Source organism: Pleurodeles waltl, chromosome 4_1 (genome assembly GCF_031143425.1).
Source record: "Pleurodeles waltl isolate 20211129_DDA chromosome 4_1, aPleWal1.hap1.20221129, whole genome shotgun sequence".
Classification (NCBI taxonomy): domain Eukaryota; kingdom Metazoa; phylum Chordata; class Amphibia; order Caudata; family Salamandridae; genus Pleurodeles; species Pleurodeles waltl.
Window position 1 is genome coordinate 183,815,630 of NC_090442.1, and position 23,613 is coordinate 183,839,242.

Sequence of the window (23,613 nt, forward strand, 5' to 3'; positions counted from 1 at the left end):
ATTCTTTATTCCTCACCATGTTCCTCGGTTATAACAAATGGTATCCGATCTCCTTTTTTCCCTCTTAAAAGGGCTATTCGTCAGGGATGCCCATTATCTCCTTTACTATTTATTTTGGCTCTCGAACCTTTTCTATACCAATTAAAAACGGCTGAACAATTTACGGGGTTTCAAATTAATAATGCACACATCAAATTTATGGCATATGCTGATGATATTCTTTTGTTCATGTCTCACCCTGACACATCTCTTCCTGCAGTCCTGCATGAGCTCAACTTATATTCTGATGTATCTGGCTATAAACTTAATATAGACAAAACAGTGGTCTTACCACTTAATGCTCATTGCACTGGCTCTGTATTCCTTGATGCAGGATTATCTTGGAATTCTTCTAAGATTAAATGCCTGGGGATATGGTACTGCACTACTCTCAAGGATACATTAAGGACTAATTTAGAAATCCTATCTGCAAAGCTTGTAGATCTCACAGACAAATGGTCTCCGTTATATCTCACGTGGTGGGGCCACTTGGACACCATTAAGATGATGCTTCTCCCTATCATTAACTTCTTCCTTATGATGCTTCCTATTAAGATACCTAAACTATTTTTTAGTTCAATTGATAAAATTCTATCCAAGTTCCTGTGGAACGGTAAACAATCCCAAATCTCTCTCTCAAAATTAAAACTTCCTAAAATACAAGGTGGAGTTAATTTCCCTGACTTTATAACTTATCACAAATCTTTTGGCATTAAGCAAATACATCCCTATTTATCTACACTCAATGATGCCCCTAAAAAGCTATGCTTCTCTTCGGAAGAAACATTTATTTCTCCCTTTTCCCATAAACACATTATATTTATGTCTAACCCCCCAAAATTCTGGTTGCCCAGCACTATCTCCCATTCAGTCAACTTACTGAAACCTTTTTTTATTTCGCATCTTAACCCCATTAATCAATTCTTGAACAGTCCTGTTTGGCACAATAGTTCGCTTAGGAAACAAGGTAAAACCTTGTGTTGGAAGGCTTGGATGACTAAATGTATTCTTCTCATTTCCTAATTATATCATAAAGACTCTATCATCCCTTTTACTACTCTCTCAGCAATTTATAATCTCCCTATTCACATGAAATCCCAATATATCATTCTTTCTACTCTAGTCCAAGAGACCCTCAATAAACTTATACATCATAATCATTCTTCTCTTGCATCATCTCCACACCCGATTGTAACTTCTAATTATCCTAGGGCAGCTGGAATTTATAAACTTTTAAGAACGTCTGTTTCACCTAGGCTCAAATCACCTATTGAGACATTGTGGGAATCAGATCTTGGTGTTGTTTGGCCAACTTCTTTATGGGATAGAATATGGTATAAGATACATTCCACTGCACGCACTGCAAGCCTCACACAGACCCTATATTTTTTTTATAATAGACTTTTCTACACTCCTGTACGCCTTTACAAATTCAAACTTGCACAAAAAGGCAATTGTTGGCGCTGCCACACTCAGTAGGGTACTGACTTTCACATTTTTTTTTCCTGTCCATCCCTATCTACTTTGTGGTCCTCAATATGGTCTTGCATTTCAGCAATAGCTCAGATCTCCTTATCAATGTCATATGAATTACTGTTTTTGGGAGGCGTACACGATACCTGGAGTTCATTCAGGCCTCTTGGAAAATTGGTGGACCTTTTGCTTTCTATTGCAATCTCTATTATTACTCCTAACTGGAAATCTTCGGAGAACATTACTCTCAGACAGTGGTGGAATTCTGTATGTTATCATTGTCATAAACTTGACAGCTACAAGCTTGATTCAACAGGAACTTTCTTCAAACGTCATCAGCTATGGTTGCCATAAAGTAACTATCTCTCACGCACTGCAAAGGAAATGGATTTTTCTCCTCCTTTTTAAAAAATGTCAATATATTTCCTGTTTTTCTTCTTATATATACTTATTTCATCTTACATTCGCTGTAACTAATGCCTATTGCCTCTCTCTCCACATGGCTATCACTTGATTCCCTTTTCTATCCCTAAAGCTCTTCTCCCTCTCTCTTTCTTCTTTCTTTATTCAAACATGGAGTCTTTGATACTATATTGCTGTATATGCCTAATTCATGTACATGTTTAAAAAGTACAATATTCCTTATGCATATATATTCACAACTGCATATCTCTGTCCTGGCAATGTTAAGTTAATGTTCTTGTATTTGACTCAATAAAAAACATATTTAAACAAAAAAAAAAAGAAAAGGTCTTTGTGTATTGTAGCTGGTGGAGGTCAGCAAGCATTCCGTGGAATTCAAGGAAATTGAGAAGTCTTTCAAGAAGACCATGCCGCAGTACTGCATCCAGAAGGTTCAGAGGGTCCAGAACATTACTCTCTGGGATTTCTATCAAATGTGAGTAGCCTATACAGTTTTCACAGCTCTTAGTTGAATAATGTGCTTCAGAAATGATGGGTGAGGATATCGCCAGACCCGTTATCATCAAATGTTCATAGCAGTCCGGGTACCTTATGGCTGCCACGTTAATCTCCCAGGAGAGCACTGAGCAGCTACACAAGCCTAGCACAGCTCTGGCCAGCAATGATGGAAGCACAAAAGGGCACTCTCTTCGGGCCTTGAGAAATCTACCCGCCCACTTGTTTTGGCAAGTCAGATTTTATCAGGGCGAGCTATTTATACAACCTACTGGCGAGTACTGGCAATCTGACAAAGAACAGGTGTTCTGTTCACTCAGAAAGTGAATCAGCATTAAGGATGACTTTAAAACTAGTTTTTAATCTTGTCTCTGCGACAGAGGTCTAATGTCAGCTTGTCTTTGTAGCAAGTGCTTCTGAGACTGATTACAACTGTAGAGTAATTAATTTAAAGTGCAGAGATGCACAGCAGCTTCTGCACTGCCAGCACCAGTGAACTGTCACAACTCAAACAGTATTCTAAATTACGACATCATAACGTTCCTGCATTGGAATCCTATATTCTTAGGATTCCAATACATGCTTAACCACGCTGAGCAAAACTACATAACTTAACTAGCATATAACAGTCTTCTCACAATTTGCTGCTTATTTTATCCTGGAGGTTGGTGTTTACTTTTCTTTCTCTGACTGCAAAGTTAGAGGTTTTTTTTAAAGTGAACTCTCTGAAAATCGTGCTGTAAAAAGTGTGAAATGAAAGGCTTTAGGATATTTTTTTCTAACACACAAGTAAATAGCTTGTAAATGAACTGTACAAACATTTCAACACGTATTTCAGTAGTTAGTAAAACACGTTTCCTATAACTGTGTGACACTTTACTTGGTGATGTGCAAATGATAAATATTTTTGCTGAAACCCAACTGTCCACAGATTATTGTCTATACGTTATATAGTTTCAACAGTAAAACTGCATGTTAGTGGGAATGTTTGTATCAATTTCAATGAAAATAAGCTGCTTGTAAATGATAGTGTGCAATCACATCTTGCGTTAGTAATATATTTATTACAAGTACGTTTTTAAACATGAACTGAGAAACATTCCTGCCCTGGTGCTAATGCTGAACTATGTTGGACTAAGAGGCAAGTCAGGGGTCATGTGCCACTTATATGTGGTCTGGATTCTTATTATCCATGGAACAAAAGTTTAGTCTATTAAACAAAATATTTTTTTGCACAGCAGACATACTGAATTCACATATTTAAAGGTGCTCTCATATGTGGTATTGAAGAAAAAGACAGCTCTTTACAATAAAATATTTGCCTAGGATCACACAATTTGAGACCAGTTTATGGGTCACGTAAATTACTGGGAGGCTGAGTAGATTATTCAAGTAACTACAAGTGCAGGTCCAGTAACATTTTTATGATTTTTGAGGCCTGCTCTTATAGTGGCACAAGTTTAACAAGGCAGCACGAGGCAGTGATACAGGTTCCCTGCTACTGTGTTATCTGCCAAATCCTTGTCTTGTCAAAGCCAGTGCAAGTCAAAGGTAGGTAGGTAGGATCCAAACGCCCCAAGTCTAGTTGTTGGCATGACCACTGAAAAGGTCAGACTCAGCTTTAAATGGGAGACACTTTCTATCACCAGTTACCAAGATTGCTAATCTTTGTTTGTTGGTCAGTGAGCTGGTTGAAGAGATGACTCATCTCAGATGTGTAAACACAGAGGTGAGGAGAAAGAGAAGTGGCAGATATCTGGTTGTAGCTGAAGTAAAATAGCAGAACTGACACGACTTAAAGCCGCAGCCACCAGTGGCACTGAAGACTGGGCCCAGGTACGTAAATGTCTCAAGGGCACCAGGCAGAAGTTGCTGTACCGGAGGGCCACGGCATCAGAATGCGACCTAAAGGGACACATATAGTACTGATATAACATCTCATTTTCTGTAACCTTTGCACTTCTATGTTTGTTTCTTATCACAGGCAGAAGGATGCAATGAAGAAGCAGAACAAAAAGGAAGTGCTTGAGAAACAATTGTTCCATGGTACAAAAACGATTTATTTGGATGGAATCTGTCACAATAACTTTGACTGGCGAGTCTGTGGATTGAATGGGACTGTGTATGGAAAAGGTGAGTACCACTGATTGTCACTGAATGTCTGTATCCTGGAATGGGCACATTCTAGAACGAGAAACAAAACAGCTGCCAGGCTTTTGATGCACTGTACTTTGCTATGTTGCCAGACCAATAGCTGAACACCTTGTCCTGCATCTCATGCTGGTGGGATGTCTTAATTGAGCAGGAATGTTTGCACGTTTCCTAATTTACAAAGCCCTTGCGCTGCAGCAGCGCCATTGTTTACACTGTGGTGGTGCTAAAACAACTCCAAATCTACAGTGACGTTAGAGGCGTCTAGTGTTACTTTTCACACCTGGGCGCCAGCTACTGGCAATGATATGCAAAGTAGGTGTTCCCAGGCAAAAATCCACGCAGAACCGACGCAGTGAAATTTACATTTCACTGCATTATTCTGTGCTTTCACTGTGTCCGAATTATACTGCCTAAAATTGACGCAGGGCTTTTGTCTATGGGGTCCTCCTCGCATTGTTGGAGTAGTGTCATTTGTTTGGACGCTAGTCCAGCATTGCATGACTTTAGTGCCACAGATGCATCAGAATTTCTGACGCATCTGTGAAAACCTGTGCCATGGAGCTCTGTGTTGTTAATACAGCGCATCCATGGCATCATTAGGGGGTCACAGAGCAGCGCAAGAAATCTCAGGCATCTGAGCCAATGTGTCAGATTCTAGTAAATAAGGGCTTTAGTTCTTTGGATTTTCTTACTTGGAGGGCACCTTGCGTGCACTAGTGAAAAGGACTATGATGCAAACTTCCCCTACTACATTCAAAGTAAATTTAGCGATACTCTGCACAGACCTGTCCTGTTCTTGATCGTCTTGCTTCAGGATAGAAAATGTCTGAACGTATTTCTAGAGTTGTTTCTTTCTTACATGGAGAAGTTCATACTTAACTAATAATTTACAACAAAGCTCGCTTTTATACTCTGTAGAAACTTCTATTTATTCCATTCACTGTCCTAGCTGTCTTGACCCTAAAGAGAACCAGTGTTAAGATATAATAGTTCAAGGAGATAGGGAAATAACCCCCATCCCACACCGCCATCTGTCCCCATGACTAGCTCCTTCCCTGCCCCATCTTGTGAAGTAACCTTGTGTGCTTTTTGATCTATCTGTTAAGGTTTGTTTCATTTGTAATCCTTCTTTGGGTGCATATATTTTTTTTAAAGTTACACTATTTTTAGTGGAAACCAACAAATCAAGAAGGGCATACGGCTGTAAAATATATTGAGTCACAATTCCATAGACCCCAACATGGCAGGTCTATCAACTTATATCTTCTACCATTTCCAATGACTTGGTTTTCCATTTATCCTTTCCCATCTGGAAAACATCAAGGCACCAGCTCTAAGACTGTCCGAGGGAGGTGGCCCGGGGAGGCAAGAAAGGGGAGTGGGATATATGTGGTGCTTCTTTTGTTTTCCAGTGCAAGGCTAAAGATTGCTGTGCTGCCCCAAGCATTTGAGATATGAATTCCCATTCATAGAACAGAATTTCTTCCATATTATCCAGTTTAGGCCCCATATAATCACTGTAGGGTCATGCAGAACATGGTAACCCATTATGTCTTTTACATGGCAGAATGTCTCTTTTCAGAACAGTTGTATACGTCTACAAGATCACTAGATGTGTAAAAAAGACCTTTCTGGTTGCTGCATCTCTAGCAGTGACCAGAGGCATGGGGGAGCCTCTCTGAAGTCTCTTTAGGGTCATATACCATTGGTGAATTAATGTTTGCAGCATGTGAGTGTGTGTCACTGTTGATACGCATGCTCTGCATAGTCCTTCCATCCAGTTGTGGGCTCGGACATTTGCAGGTGGTTTTTCTTCTAAGAATTCTCTCACAAGGAATATGGTGACTCCTCCTTATGTGTGCATTACGTATGGGCAACAACTCCATTTTATATTGTTTTTTCTGCCTTCGGATTGAGATGTGAGGATCGGAGCACCAGGATCAATGTGACCTTCAACGTTTTGTCCCACCATTCCTGGTTTAATTTTAACACTCTTTAGAGCAGAAAATGACATACTAATGCCGACTCACTACTGAGTCTCAATGACATGAGGATCAACAAACTTTCCATCGCTGGGACGCTGGGCCAACTAGGGGCCTGAAGCCCAGAAGCCACTATGCGATGTATAGTTTTTTTGAGAATGCACGGGTGCTGTAATGCAAAATACCATTGGTCTGACCTCCACCAGGTGTGTAACTTCTGTTTGTCGCCTCAACACGACGGCACTAGGTGTGTGGCCTTCTGGGTATTTAGGTCCAGTAAGACCCTTGTCACCTAAAGGACAAATGCTGGTGACAGGATGTACAGACACTCCATGGAAGACAACCCGGACAACTTCCCAGAAGAAATTTCCGGGACCGAACACATCAAGGAAGCTGGGCATCCTCGAGTTCAGATGAAGAGCAGGAATCACCCCAACTTGATGTTGAGGCAACAGGGCCATGCAGACTGACAATGCGGTAGCTGTAAGTATGGTAGGCAATCAGACCAATCCACTAAACTTCCTTGAGGTGGAGAAATAGCTCTGTTGGGGTTGGGCCTTTACTCCTTAAAGTTGAACCAGCCTTCTGGTGCACTGCATGACTCTGACATAGGTTGAACACACAAAAGGCCCACAGAGCCAGCAACCCCCTCATCCACGGGCTCTTACCATTTCTGTCCAGCTGCAAAGACCACGATATTAGTCTCATCGATGCCATATCCCACGTCTTCGAAAACACCAACAGGCCCTAAGACGCCACCGGCTCTGACACCACCTTTGGCACCAAAACAAGACTTGCCTCAGTGCCAGGGCCATCTGGTTCGAAGGTGTTGCTTCCAAGGAACAAAAAGAGGTGCAGGGACAAGGGCACCAGCCACATCCACTTTGTCCCTGCCACCTCTCCTCCACTTCCTCTGCCACCTCTTCATCCTCATCTACCTCCTCCTCTCCCTCCCCTACCACTTACAAAGGCATATGCACCTTTGGGTTCACCACAATCCTCAGCAGGATCACATAGCCTCTAATATGAGTATGAGCCATATGTCATAGCTAGGGAGCCACACTGGGGGAGACCCCTTGAATGATTACTCTGCACACTGTCCTGTGTACCTGGACCCAGATTTGTATCACTCCAAATCCTCCATACCAGATGATGCAACCTTATACCACAAGGTAATACAACATGCTGTCCAATATCATAAAGTGAACCTCTATGTAGTTCAGCATACTATTCAGTTTTTACCCATGTTAAAGGGCCTGCTAAAACCAGCTACAGAACCCTTTAAGGACACAGTCAAAACCAGGCTAGTAACTCTTAGGATACAGCGGAAGTACATGGCCTCACCTTCTGACTAGCCATATACCAGGGGACATGTAGAATTGGACTCCTCAGCCATCCACTCTACACTTAAGCATGCAAACTATTGGGATGGTGAACACCCCATCGCCCAGCAAGGAGAGGAAGAAGATGGATGCAGCAGGCAAGAATGTGGCCATGGGGACAGCTAACCACTGGTGCATTGCCGAATCCATTGGCTTACAGGCATGATATAATAGAGCTATTGGTCTCTCAGACCAATGATCAATCTCAAACCTCTCAACTGATACATATTATCAGAACACTTCGACACTACCATATATTAAGCCTTCTTCCCATTAAGTCTAACTGAGTTCACTCTCATCCAGATGGCCGCCTCTCCCATTCACTCCTGAATTTTGTTTTGTCACAGTTGCCAAATCCTTGGAGATGTTAATCACTGTCAGCATATTATCAGCAAAGGACAATACTGTGAAACCGAAGGACCACACCAACTCTGCTAACTGAACTATATGAAAGTTAGACAAAGTTGGACTTAGTCACAAACGCTGTGGACCACCACAGGGCAGAGAGAAAGAATTTCTAAATAGCTTCTATGCCACTGTTTGTGTTCTCCCTGAGAGAGATGAGGCAAGAAGCTTCAGGCTCTTGTCTTTAATGCCCACCTGAGAGAGTCGAGCTACTAGTACAGAGTGGGCCTCTGTGTCAGATGCAGCAAAAAGATCCAAAGTATGAGAGGAGCAGTATCTCTAAGATCTAAAATAATTCTTATATCATCCAGAACAGTTACTAGCACCAACTCTGTGCTGTGTCCTTTACTAAAGCCAACTCGTCAACTATCAAATAAGTTGTGATTTCCCATGACCTGTTCAGTGCTTTCTCTATGATCTTGTCTGGCAGTAGTAAGAGGGAGACTGGTCTATAGTTTTTCCACTCTGTGACATCAGCGTTTTTTTTTCAGGAATGGAATTGTTGTGAAATGTTGTAGCTTCTTTCCATGGCTGGGGGAATGTGGCTGACTCAGTGGTTAAGTTGCATATGGGTAATACATTTCTGCGTATGATGTCTGGCACCAGATGCACTATATAATGGGCACATGGATGAGAGGGAGAGCTCGATGTAGCCAGCAAAATAAAAAAAATTCTTGTAGGATTTCAGTTCGAATTTTTTTTTTCTTCAAAATAGGCGAACAGACTGTTTCAAAAGTCAGATGACGAAGGTAGATCCCTACATGATGCCAGAAATTGTTGTATTTATTACTCTATCACAGAATTGTTTATGTTCGATGGCATCTGTCGCTGTAGATACACATGGTATGCATGAGCTCGCCATCTGGTGTTGGGTCGGAGTGTTACAAGTTGTTTTTCTTCGAAGAAGTGTTTTCGAGTCACGGGACCGAGTGACTCCTCCTTCTGTGCTCATTGCGCATGGGCGTCGACTCCATCTTCGATTGTTTTCTTTCCGCCATCGGGTTCGGACGTGTTCCTGTCGCTCCGGGTTTCGGAACGGAAAGATAGCTGAAAACGGAAGTTTTTCGACGGTATCGTTGCGATCCGGTTCGAGATAGACACATACGACGACGCGTTGAACATCGAAGCGCTTCGGTGCCCTTCGGGGTAGATTTCGGCACCCCGTCGGGGCCTAGTCGGCCCGACCGCGTGGAGAACAACGCCGATGGAACGGACCCCGTTTCGATTCTGCCCCGAATGCCACAACAAATATCCTTATACAGACCTACACTCGGTCTGTAACCTGTGCCTGTCACCCGAGCACAGCGAAGAATCCTGTGAGGCCTGTCGGGCGTTCCGGTCCCGAAAAACTCTGCGCGACCGTCGAGCGAGAAGACTGCAGATGGCGTCCACGCCAAAGGAGCGTCGACAGTTCGAGACAGAAGAGGAACAGGAGGAATCCTTTTCCATCCAGGATTCAGACTCCGACGAGCTAGACTCTACAAAAACTGTGAGTAAGACGTCGAGATCAGAACTTAAAAAAGGAAAGAAGGCCCAGGGGACGCCACTGCCAACCGGCCATGGCTCCACCCAAATTCTCGGTGACCAACAATCGGCACCGAAAAAGGCCCATTCAGTGTCGAGATCGTCCGACTTCGGTCGAGACACCGGCACGCAGCCTCCTCGGGACCGAGAGAGTGCTAAACAGAAGCATCGACACCGAGAGTTCGGTGTCGACACGGATCGACGCCGAGACAGTGGCGCCGAAGACCATAGAGGCCAAGAATTTTCGGCACAGAAAAAGAGGAAGGTTACCTCGGAGCCGAAAAAACAATCAACAGGGTTTTCGGAGCCGAAAAAAGCGACATCAGACCCTGTTTCAGGCTCCTATACTGAAGAGCATTCTATGTCTTCACAAATGAAGAAACATAGATTTGAACAAGAACTGCAATCCACTGACGTGGATCACACGCAAAAGCGTATCTTTATTCAGCAGGGGACTGGGAAGATCAGTACCCTTCCACCTGTCAAACGAAAGAGAACGCTTCAGTTTACTCCTCAGCAACAAACAGCACAAAAGGTAACACCTCCTCCCTCGCCTCCACCTGTAACTCCGGCTTCACCAACTTACACCCCGTCACATTCGCCAGCTCACACCGCCATGAGCCACGATGACCAAGATCAGGATGCGTGGGACTTGTACGACGCACCAGTGTCTGATAACAGCCCAGACACATACCCAACTAGGCCATCACCACCGGAAGACAGCACAGCCTACTCACAAGTGGTGGCTAGAGCAGCACTATTCCATAATGTGGAACTACACTCTGAACAAGTAGAGGATGATTTTTTATTTAACACCCTCTCTTCAACCCACAGCTCCTACCAAAGCCTGCCGATGCTCCCAGGCATGCTACGCCATGCAAAGGACATTTTCAAGGAGCCAGTTAAAAGTAGGGCAGTGACGCCTAGGGTGGACAAAAAGTATAAGGCGCCTCCTACGGACCCTGTATTCATCACCTCTCAGCTGCCACCAGATTCTGTGGTGGTAGGGGCTGCCAGAAAACGGGCAAATTCACACACTTCTGGGGATGCACCTCCCCCAGATAAAGAAAGCAGGAAGTTCGATGCAGCCGGGAAGAGGGTTGCGGTCCAAGCAGCAAACCAGTGGCGCATCGCAAATTCACAAGCGCTGCTAGCGCGATACGACAGAGCCCACTGGGATGAGATGCAGCATCTCATTGAACATCTCCCAAAAGATCTGCAAAAAAGAGCAAAACAGGTTGTTGAGGAGGGTCAAAACATTTCCAACAATCAAATACGCTCCTCCATGGATGCAGCAGACACGGCCGCAAGGACCATTAATACGTCGGTTACCATCCGTAGGCACGCATGGCTCAGAACGTCTGGATTCAAGCCAGAAATTCAGCAGGCAGTGCTTAACATGCCAGTAAATGAAAAACTTCTGTTCGGTCCGGAGGTCGACACAGCCATAGAAAAGCTCAAGAAGGACACTGACACTGCCAAGGCCATGGGCGCACTCTACTCCCCGCAGAGCAGAGGATCTTATAACACCTTCCGCAAAACACCTTTTAGAGGAGGGTTTCGGGGTCAGGCCACACAAGCTAGCACCTCACAGTCCGCACCGCCCACCTACCAGGGACAGTACAGGGGAGGTTTTCGGGGCCAGTATAGAGGGGGGCAATTCCCTAGGAATAGGGGAAGATTTCAAAGCCCCAAAACCACTACCAACAATCAGTGACTCACACGTCACTCACCCCTCCCACACAACACCAGTGGGGGGGAGGATACGTCAATATTACGAAGCATGGGACAAAATAACTACAGACACATGGGTCCTAGCAATTATCCAACATGGTTATTGCATAGAATTTCTGCAATTCCCTCCAGACATACCACCAAAATCACAAAATTTATCAAAATACCATTCACAGCTTCTAGAGATAGAAGTTCAAGCACTACTGCAAAAAAATGCAATAGAATTAGTACCAAGCACACAAATAAACACAGGAGTTTATTCACTGTACTTCTTGATACCAAAAAAGGACGAAACACTGAGACCAATTCTAGACCTCAGAGTGGTAAACACATTCATCAAATCAGAGCACTTTCACATGGTCACACTACAAGAAGTGTTACCATTGCTCAAAAAACACAACTACATGACAACCCTAGACCTCAAGGACGCATATTTCCATATACCAATACATCAATCACACAGGAAATATCTAAGGTTTGTATTCAAAGGAATACATTACCAATTCAAAGTATTGCCTTTTGGTTTAACAACCGCTCCAAGAGTATTCACAAAATGCCTAGCAGTAGTCGCTGCACACATCAGAAGGCAGCAAATACATGTGTTCCCGTATCTAGACGACTGGCTAATCAAAACCAGTTCGCTCACACAATGCTCAAACCACACAAATCAAGTCATACAAACCCTCTACAAACTAGGGTTCACCGTCAACTTTGCAAAATCAAACATTCTGCCAAGCAAAGTACAGCAATATCTAGGAGCCATAATAGACACGACAAAAGGAGTAGCAACGCCAACTCCACAAAGGATCCACAATTTCAACAGGGTCATTCAACACATGTCTCCAAACCAAACAATACAAGCAAGAACAATACTACAGCTCCTAGGCATGATGTCCTCATGCATAGCCATTGTCCCAAACGCAAGACTGCACATGAGGCCCTTACAACAGTGCCTAGCCTCACAGTGGTCTCAAGCACAGGGTCACCTTCTAGATCTGGTGTTGCTAGACCGCCAAACTTACCTCTCGCTTCTATGGTGGAACAGTATAAATTTAAACATAGGGCGGCCTTTCCAAGACCCAGTGCCACAGTACGTAATAACAACAGATGCTTCCATGACAGGGTGGGGAGCACATCTCAATCAACACAACATAAGAGGACAATGGAACATACATCAAACAAAACTGCATATAAATCATCTAGAATTATTAGCAGTTTTTCAAGCACTAAAAGCTTTCCAACCAATCATAACCCACAAATACATCCTTGTCAAAACAGACAACATGACAACGATGTATTATCTAAACAAACAAGGAGGAACACATTCAACGCAGTTAAGCTTGTTAGCTCAAAAAATATGGAAGTGGGCAATCCACCATCAAATTGGTCTAATAGCACAGTTTATTCCGGGGATCCAGAATCAGCTGGCAGACAATCTCTCTCGAGATCACCAGCAAGTCCACGAATGGGAAATCCACCCACAGATTCTGAACACCTACTTCACACTCTGGGGAACACCACAAATAGACTTATTTGCAACAAAACAGAACGCAAAATGCCAAAACTTCGCGTCCAGATACCCACACAAGCAATCCCAAGGCAATGCCCTATGGATGAACTGGTCAGGAATATTTGCTTACGCTTTTCCTCCTCTCCCTCTCCTTCCTTACCTAGTAAACAAATTGAGTCAAAACAAACTCAAACTCATTTTAATAGCACCAACTTGGGCAAGACAACCCTGGTACACAACACTGCTAGATCTGTCTGTAGTACCACACATCAAACTGCCCAACAAACCAGATCTGTTAACGCAACACAACCAACAGATCAGACACCCGGACCCAGCATCGCTGAATCTAGCAATCTGGCTCCTGAAATCCTAGAATTCAGACACTTACAACTTAGCCAAGAGTGTATGGAAGTCATAAAGCAGGCCAGAAGGCCATCCACTAGACACTGCTACGCAAGTAAGTGGAAAAGATTTGTTTGGTACTGCCATCATAATCAGATACAACCACTAGACGCAACTCCAAAACATATAGTAAATTACTTGCTCCATTTACAAAAAGCAAAGCTAGCCTTCTCTTCTATTAAAATACACCTTGCAGCAATATCTGCATACCTGCAAACTACCTATTCAACTTCCTTGTATAGGATACCAGTTATCAAAGCATTCATAGAAGGGCTTAAAAGAATTATACCACCAAGAACACCACCTGTTCCTTCATGGAACCTAAACGTGGTTCTAACAAGACTCATGGGCCCACCTTTCGAACCCATGCACTCTTGCGGAATACAATTCCTAACCTGGAAAGTTGCCTTTCTCATCGCCATTACATCTCTAAGAAGAGTAAGTGAAATTCAAGCGTTCACAACACAAGAGCCTTTTATACAAATACATAAAAATAAGGTCATCCTACGACCTAATCCAAAATTTTTACCAAAAGTTATTTCACCATTCCATCTAAATCAAACGGTAGAACTACCAGTTTTTTTCCCACAGCCAGATTCTGTGGCTGAAAGAGCACTACATACATTAGATGTCAAGAGAGCATTAATGTACTACATTGACAGAACAAAAAACATCAGAAAAACTAAACAGCTATTTATTGCATTCCAAAAACCTCATGCAGGTAACCCAATATCAAAACAAGGTATAGCCAGATGGATAGTTAAATGCATCCAAATCTGCTACCTTAAAGCAAAAAGACAACTGCCCATTACTCCCAGGGCACATTCAACAAGGAAAAAAGGTGCTTCAATGGCCTTTTTAGGAAACATCCCAATGCAGGAAATATGTAAGGCAGCCACTTGGTCTACGCCTCACACATTCACCAAACACTACTGTATAGATGTGCTATCCGCACAACAAGCTACAGTAGGTCAAGCTGTATTAAGAACTCTATTTCAGACAACTTCTACTCCTACAGGCTAAACCACCGCTTATGGGGAACTAACTGCTTACTAGTCTATGCATACCATGTGTATCTACAGCGACAGATGCCATCGAACTGAAAATGTCACTTACCCAGTGTACATCTGTTCGTGGCATCAGTCGCTGAGATTCACATGGACCCACCCACCTCCCCGGAAGCCTGTAGCAGTTCAGAAGTTACCTTCAATTTTGTACATTTGTATATATATTATTTAATCCTTTAATAGGTACATACTTACATTTTTCATTGCGCGGGCACTATTACTATAGTACAACTCCTACCTCACCCTCTGCGGGGAAAACAATCGAAGATGGAGTCGACGCCCATGCGCAATGAGCACAGAAGGAGGAGTCACTCGGTCCCGTGACTCGAAAACACTTCTTCGAAGAAAAACAACTTGTAACACTCCGACCCAACACCAGATGGCGAGCTCATGCATACCATGTGAATCTCAGCGACTGATGCCACGAACAGATGTACACTGGGTAAGTGACATTTTCATTTTGCTGCATAATCATATAGTTATACAATTTTGACTATTCATTGTACCTAGTCTTGGCTGCTGAATTGTAGTCAATGTGTCACCTTCGTACTGGTTGGTATGTTTCCAATTAAGTCTCACCTAACTCTTTCCTAAACAATGGGTTATTATTCATGATGTTTTTACTAAGTCTCATAGCCTCTGGAGAAGCCTTGTTAAGAGAATCTGTTAGAGCGAGGAACAAAAAGAGGTGCAGGGACAAGGGCACCAGCCCCCTCCACTTTGCCCCTGCCACTACACCTCCAACTCCTCTGCCTCCTCATCCACCTCCTCCTCTCCCTCGCCTACCACCTACAAACACACTGTAGAAGACATATACACATTTGAGCTTACCACATTCCTCAGCAGGATCACATAGACCCCTTGGATCATTATTCGTCAGACCCTCCTGTGTACCTTGATCCAGATTTGTATCACTCCAAACCCTCCACACCAGACGATACAACCTTATACCACAAGGTAATACAGCTGGCGGTCCAGTATCATAAAGTGGACCTCTATGTAGGTCAGTGTGCAAAAGCTCAATCTTTAAATTCTGGCTGCACACCCTTTATATTATGTCTGTAACCTTGCCATTTGTTTGAGGAGCTAAACTCTCAGGTGTTCATAATTTTCAATCTTCTTGTTTAATAGGAATGGTACCAGTATGCTGTGTATGCCTAGTATGGGTGGGAATCCTGAACGTAATAGCAAAATGGTCAGACCAAGCTAATTCAATAGTGTCATGGACCACAATAGCCTTTCGAGAGGATAACACCATATCTAATAAATTACCTACACTGTGTTTTAGTTTGTATAGTTCATATCTAGGTTAAAATACCTTCTATTCATCTGAATCTGCTGTGCCTCCTGTTTAATAAAACCTTACATTGAAATTTCCTAAAACGATTAGATATTTATTTACCAAGGCAATAGAGCTTAGTTCTACCAGTATTATATACTAGAAGGCAACTGGAGGTTGCAAGACAATTTAAGGTATTTACTTTATTATCCATTATTAGCCTTACAAGTAATGCTCCACAATTGCTGCCATTAAAATGGGCCATCCTATAGTTTGTAAGCCATTACGCACATTCACAGTCACCCCTCCAGCTTGTTTAACAGCATGGCCTGCCCTAAAGATTTTGTAGTCTGGTAGAACCAAATTATCTAATATTGGGGAGTGGCCTTGCAAAAATCACATCTCTGTTAAGCAGAGTATGTTGAGACTGTGTGCTTCTCACAAATCTGTGGCATGATTGTTGTTGTGCAATTGCTGACCTCTCATTGGCTAATATCACCTTTAGGAATAGTTTTTCACATGACAAGTTGAAGTTACATAATATGCATTTACAGTGTGCAGATTTTGAGGTATGATTCCTTCTATTACTAAATTAAGAGTTATTTCCAGGTCAAATTCAGGATCCCTATCTCTCATTTACAGTAGATGAGATGCAGAATGAGTTATATTATTGAACTATTACTGTCAGTAGCATACCTCACCAGGTGATGCCACTGCACATAGACAAGCTTGCCTTTGGCATGCATACACACAGCTGGCTCTGTTTTATTAGAGGAGCTTCCATTTTCCTGGGTAGAAGATGGCGTCTTTTGGTAGTCCCGTCCCGATGAGTCTCTTTTCTCCTTTACTGCAACAGTTTTCACTGCTGCGCCTTCCTATCAGCTTTTCCACCGATTTCCATGGGGAAAGCAGCAGCAAAATTGCACTATTTTTGAGGACTTATGGACTACTTCCCAAAGCTTTGAGGGCAGCTAGGAGTGGAGTTTCTTGATCTAGGGCCAGATGTATCATACAACCGATTTGCGATTCTCAAATAGCGATTTTTAAGAAATCGCTATTTCAGAAATGCAAAAAGGTATGTATGATTTTTGCGATTCGGTAATAGCGATTTCTTTAAAATCGCAAATGCTATTACCGAATCGCAAATAGAGAATCTGACCCCATTCGCACCTATGGGCCTGCCCATATCTGCAAATTTTTTGCATTTCCAAAATTGCGATTTCTTAACCAGAAATCGCAATTTTGGAAATGCAAAACCCCAGGGTGCTGGGGGCCTAAGGGCCCCTCTGCTGCACTCCAATTTTTTTGGGGGGGACATGTAAGGTGCACATGTGCCAAAAGGACATGTGTGCTCTACATGTACATTTTAAAAATGCATTTTAAATAAATTTTTCACATTTTTACCACCAGGTTCAACATGGTGGTAAATAGTGATTCCTAAATGCCCAAATTGCATTTAGGAATGGCTTCATACATGTGCTAAGAAATCGCAAATAAGGAATCCTTATTTGCGATTTCTTATTTAGAGAGTCGCAATTTGCGACTCCCTAAACAAGGTCGCAATTTTAAGGAATCGCTATTTTTGCGATTCCTTAAAATTGCGTTCAGAATGTCTTTCATACATTCTGAACTGTCTTTTTGCATTTGCACCGTTTGCGAATGCAAAAACCTTGATACATCTGGCCCCTAGTATCCTTTTCCATGCCCTGGCAGGCCATTTTGTCACTGGATTTTATATGTACACAAACTAGCCTCATTAGAACTGGTTATTAGATTTTTGTTTCACCCCCAAACAGCCAAAGGCCAACCAGTTATTGCTATTATTGGATTGTATCTATGCACCCCAAACAACCCTGATGCAACCAGTATTAGATTTTGTCAGTAGACTCAAAACAGGCCTAGTGCAAGCTGTTATTTGATTTTGCCACTACATCCAAACAGCCCTGGTGCAACCAATAGACCCAAACAGTTTGAGTGTAACCAATTATTGGATTTTCCCAATACTCCTAAACAGCCCCAATGCAATCTGGCATTGTATTGTATCTACACAACCAAGAGAACCACAAGGGACATATCAGTTTGGTTGTTATGGATAGTCTATATCAGGATGACATTTTTTTCCCGAAATAAGGCCCATATTTATACTTTTTTAGCGCCGCATAATGTTTGGGTCACTATTCTGTTGTGTTGATGAAAGGGTAATTTTGTGCTGATCATGGCTAATACTGAATTTATCCACCTTTTTTCAGGGAGCTACTTTGCCAGAGATGCATCCTATTCCCACAATTATTGTAATTCCAACTCGACCAGCAGGATGATGTTTCTGGCACGCGTACTGGTGGGAGACTTTGTCAGAGGAGACTCCAGCTATACACGCCCCCCTCCAAGAACTGGTACCAAGAACACTTTCTATGACAGCTGTGTGGATAATGTGCAGGATCCGTCAATTTTTGTCATCTTCGATAAGCTTCAAATATACCCTGAATACATCATGGAATACGCTGAGAACAAATCATGTTGCATCTGCTAAAAGTGGGCTGGGTCTATCTCAGTTGAGTAACAGGATTTTGGAAGTATATGATTTCAAAACCCTACTGCTTTCTTAATGGATATCAGACACTTGAAAATCGTTTTTCACAAAATTCTAATATTGTAATGAAATATTCTAATGAAATGTTAGATTTTTATAGGAGTCAAGCTCATGAAATGACACTGAGACAAAGTTTACTTTGTTTTTCAGAAATTCATTTTCCCAAAATCTTCTTTGATAGAGGCACTACCTCCTAAAATGCACCCTCTGTTTGTACCTTTTTAAAAGGTCCGCATACAACAAAAATAAAATGTAAGCATTGTACTATATGAATAGAAAAAAATTAAATCCAACCTATTTTTTTAAAACCTCTACTTTTCTTATTTTTTCTGATTTTCATGCTGGTGAGCCTGGGTGTCTTTGGTCGGAGTTGTTTTATTGAGATAAATAGACAACACTTAATTACCCAAAATTAATAAATACAATTGTTCACAGTTTTTTTACTTGAAGGCTTGAGCTATGGGTATCACTTTATCAGACCCTTAAAAGTAAAGCACATGATAACTAGTTTGTCCCATGATATTTGTTTACATAAATATCAATAGCAATGTTGATGTTTTTAAACCATTACATACTTAGTTATGATATTTAATGTTTTCACTTCTATCTTTCTAACACATCTTAGTTCATGTTTTCAGCAGATTCCAATTATGGGCTGTACATTGATTTAATTATATATCAGGCTCATGAGTAAAGAAGTGGTGAGTCTTTGCTCAGTACAGACACATTATTCATTGACTGACCCTCAAAGTAAGGCTTGAGGTATCGTAACAAATCCAGATAATATGAGATGCCTTGGTTCTGTGTTGAGGGACATCAGAAGCGTTTGTGGTTCTAGTACTGTAGAAGTTTATAATGCAGGTCCAGGAACATGATAGTTTATATACTTGAGAATAAAGAATACCATTAGAGGAATTTGGATCTGGTGAATCCAACTACTCGAATAGTTTTGAAAAAATCATTAATTGGGTAAACAAACTGGATCATTCGAACGCCCTTAATTTTGAAAAATATTCAAAGAAAAAGGGTCCTTTTCATCACATAGCGATGCTTCTTCCTTCTTATTTCATTTGCAATGTTTTATTTTAGGGTATACCACCCGGTCCCTTTCTCTCTTCGAAACTTTTTCCTCCTATTCTCTGGTGGAGAATTTGCGCATCATACTCCTCTATCTTCCTTTCTTTCCTTATTCTCTATTTGTAGTTTTGTTAATGTACGTGGGTTTTGATTTGTATTGTTTTTAAATTAACATTAATGACCAGGGTTCTACACTGGTCTGGTGAATTTTTTGCCAACAATTGTCAAATAGAATTTTAATCAAATGAAGCAATTCCCAAAAGGGATTTTCCTAATTTTGTTATCGAATTTCGTGGTCACCAAGTAGTTTTCTTTTTTTTTTTGTAATGAGACACTATTGCTCAGAAAATCTGCTAACTATTGAGGTGCTCCGGCAGATGTTTTTGTGGCATCAGGTCATTGTACACTCTTTAATTTGTAATCATCGTGAGCTCTTGTGTTGAGGAATGGCCTCCCATCCTCTGTTTTACAAGAGCTGGGGGAACTTATTTTCCCATAATTGTGTGACTAACACAACTAAATGACGTTTGAAGCATCTACTGAGCTACTTTGCACAGATGCTGTTAACTGGTTAATTCCTGCTGTGATCGATCTCTTTTCGAATAAAAGATATCATTGCACATAGGAAGTAGGTAGGCATACACTGTAAGGAGTGTCCCTTATGGCTGGGAGTATGGTCTCCTAACCCGGGCGACGGGCATTGTGCCTCATTTACTAATACATTTGCATCAGAATACAAACAGTAGTGGTCCTGAAATCTTACTGTATTACAAACACACTCAGAAAAGGACAGACAATTTGGAAAACAGAAAGAGGAACTGTAGCCAAACTCCTCTTTTAGGTGGAGAACATCCCAAATTAAAACGTGCATCACATCAAGCCATCGGTGCATCACATCAAGCCATCAGTGCCATGCTAACGTTCGTGCTCCGGTCGCCATTGTCTGTCAGTCATGGCATTAACAGCTTTTGAATTTGTAAAGCCACACCCAATCCCCCCTGAAATAAATAGAAACAAACAACTTTTGATACATCTTTTGCTCCCATTTGAGCTAATCAGAAGAGTTTTACCTAGTCCAAACATGAGAGAGGCACCCTTAAAAAAATAAAAGCAAACCACTCAGAAGTTTAGTGTAGCATTAACCAAATTAATTATGCACATCTGGAATAGTAACTCTAGCTCCCAGTTTAGGGAGAGGGCATGCTAAGTAAGCAACATCTTGTTGTGCTGGCACTTTATTTTCCCTGGTTAAATATCCATTTCTGCCAGTGATATACTGTTTAAAAAACAACAAGTAAATAACATACACATTACCATTCCAGCATAGTATTACATCTTTTGCATTAGTGAAATGCGTTCAGTTTGGAGCAAAGACAGAAAACATTACAATGGGGCAGTCAGAAAAGGATGTGTTTCCTTTTCAATGCCCTAAACAACCCGGGTTCCTCTCACCACAGCACACAAATGCAGATGTGGAGTTAATTTTTGACACAGTTCTACCATTCGCTCCCCAGGTCAAGGCTGTAGTCGGAGGTATAACTATACAGTACAGGTGGAGATAACGAGAGCCAGTGTGATGGGGCAGCTGAACTAGTAATACTGTCCATAAAGGACTTCCAAGAAATTCAAAGACACTTTGCAAAGTCCACAAACTTATGCAAACTTGTCTGAATCTTCTGAAAAGTGAAAGAGTCAAACTCATCTTTGAAGTACTCCACTGCTCTCAGAGACATAGGGGCATATGCAAAACCCTGTGCATCCACAAGTCTGGTTGGACTAAAGGGCCAAGTTATTTATAAAATATAGTTTCCACAGCACCCTAAAGAAATCCTCAGTTAGCCAACTTGCACTGTATTCACCAGCAGTTCTTCACAGCCATTAACATAAAGCAGCTATCTGGGCATTCAGGGCCCCAGACTCTGAACCCGTAGAAACGCAAACTGAGAGCGGAACTAAATCACCTCCCCTTCTCAAAACTCAAATTGGTCTCCCTCTAATCACTTATGGCAATCGAAGTGACAATAAAGGCATATTGGGTTTGGAACTGGTTGGACTCTTCCAGTGTCCCGTAATTGGTGCATGGTAACTTTATGTCACTTTATAAAATCCCATAATAAATATAGAAATACTAGATATATGGTCCACTTGAAACACAGTAAAAGCATTACCTCTTGAGATCACAAAAAATGTCAAATACAGGTCAGGACTTACCCCCATGGTTTATGTGTGTTGCCTTCTAAATCTCTTTGAGAGGCAGTGGTTGTGTGATTTCTGCATGTTCCAGTGGTGGCTCAAACACTAGCAAATAAGGAGACTCCTTGTTAGCGTATATGACTATTACAAGTGGCTAAAAAAGCATATATTTCCCTTTGCAACCTGACATTTGTAAATCTTTAGTAAAAGTAGTCCAAGATGGACAGAAAATTGAAAGATGAAGCAATGCGTGCACTCAGCACTAATTAAGTCGGTTAAACAATTTTCTACATACACTAGACCATACGCTTCACTCAACGAGTAGGTATATGTACACAGGAGCCGTAAGTTATGTCGCTGTTGGCGTATGATGTCTCATTTTGAGTATAACATTAATACTGCTGCTAATGCCACCAATGAAACTGCACATCACACATTACATTAATTATAATGAATGAGGTTTCATTCTAGTGTTGTGGCTATAGGTGATGTATCTAATAGTACATTTTGGAAAACATTCTGTAGGGAACTAGATCCCAATCGGCTCATCTGATAAATTGGTCAGATGTAAAGCACACGCAGAGTACACCAGGAATCGGATGAGTCTGGAGCCATGTACTTTTATTCCTCTACCTGCGTGCAAGCAAATGGCTCGGGCCTTGATCTTGTCCAGGCTTGATTACTGTAGTGTGCTATACCGGCATATTAATATTTCTAGAATAGCTAAGCTGCAGTTGGTGCAGAATGCAGCAGCAAGACTGGTTCTTGATATCCAGAAATACCATTCAGTCTCAGCAGGGCTATCCAAGCTTCCTTGTTACTGGTAAATAAGCGCATTACGTTTAAAGCCCAATGCATTGTGCACAAGGCACTACAGAACATAGGGCCTGGAGGAATTAAAACTATGTTCCATTGGTACATTCCTTCCAGACAGCTCTGTTGTGTAAATCACAACTGTATGGTTGTCCCCAAATTCCAGAAGGCCAGGTGGGGAGGTAGAGCTTTCTCGTTGGCCACAGCCAAGCTCCTGAATTCCACCCCGTTACGCCACCTGCCTTCAGGCTCATGTCCCTTTTCGAAAAATCTTGAAAAGCTGGATCTTCACCTTTTTATGAAGGGCGATGACTCCATGAATACAGAGCCTCTATTCTCGCTGTCTATATTTCTCATCAGGACGAGCCACTCTTTAGCATCTTGATGCCTTTGGGCATTTGTTGCGCTCCTATAAATCCTTCTCACTTCATTTAATTTTATGATCATGACCTCCTTCTGAGGTCACGGAGGGAGCACTCTCCCTCTTTTAAGCAAACACCTAATTCCCACAGCTTTTGTAGTCCACGTTTAGATGCACTTGATAGAGCAGAAAGTAAAGGGAGGGTCTTCAGAGGAAGATCCCCAGCTCTTCAGCACCTCACTCTCTCCAGGTGCCCTGGAGCTTTATCTTAAGTCAGCTGCATTTCCATGTCTAGCCGCAAACAATAACACTTTACCAAAAATGTGCCTTCACAGGAATTCCAAACTGATGTATGCAGCTGCACACCTAGAAGGATTCTACCCTTGACTCGCCAAGGAACATTACCTTCTTATCTCAGTTCTTCTGGTTCCTAGTTGGGAACGGTGAATACACTTTCCTTCCAGGGAATGATGAATACACCTTCCTATTGGGGAATTGTTAATACACATTCCTAGCAGGGAATGATGAGCACACATACATGCTGATAAAACTAAGGGCTATTAAACCAGACCCTAATTAAGGCCATGCCCAATGGTACAGGTGGTGAGAGAATGAGGGTTGGAACAAATGCCAGCCTGAGCCATTCTTTTGTATGAACTTCTCCTTGAATAGGTTGCTGCACTGTCTCTTCGGAGGCGCTCTCTTTTTTG

General features: G+C 42.0%; 1 protein-coding gene across 1 annotated transcript in view; it reads left to right on the forward strand.

Moving 5' to 3' along the window:
- Positions 1–18,763, forward strand: part of LOC138287528 (zinc finger CCCH-type antiviral protein 1-like) — a 118,003-nt gene extending 99,240 nt beyond the window's left edge. Inside the window, exons 13-15 of the mRNA XM_069228002.1 lie at positions 2,280–2,410; positions 4,415–4,563; positions 18,119–18,763. Of these exons, the coding sequence (XP_069084103.1) occupies positions 2,280–2,410; positions 4,415–4,563; positions 18,119–18,399 (561 nt within the window). The 3' untranslated portion in view covers positions 18,400–18,763. The remainder of the gene's footprint in view (positions 1–2,279; positions 2,411–4,414; positions 4,564–18,118) is intronic.
- Positions 18,764–23,613: the final 4,850 nt, after the last annotated feature.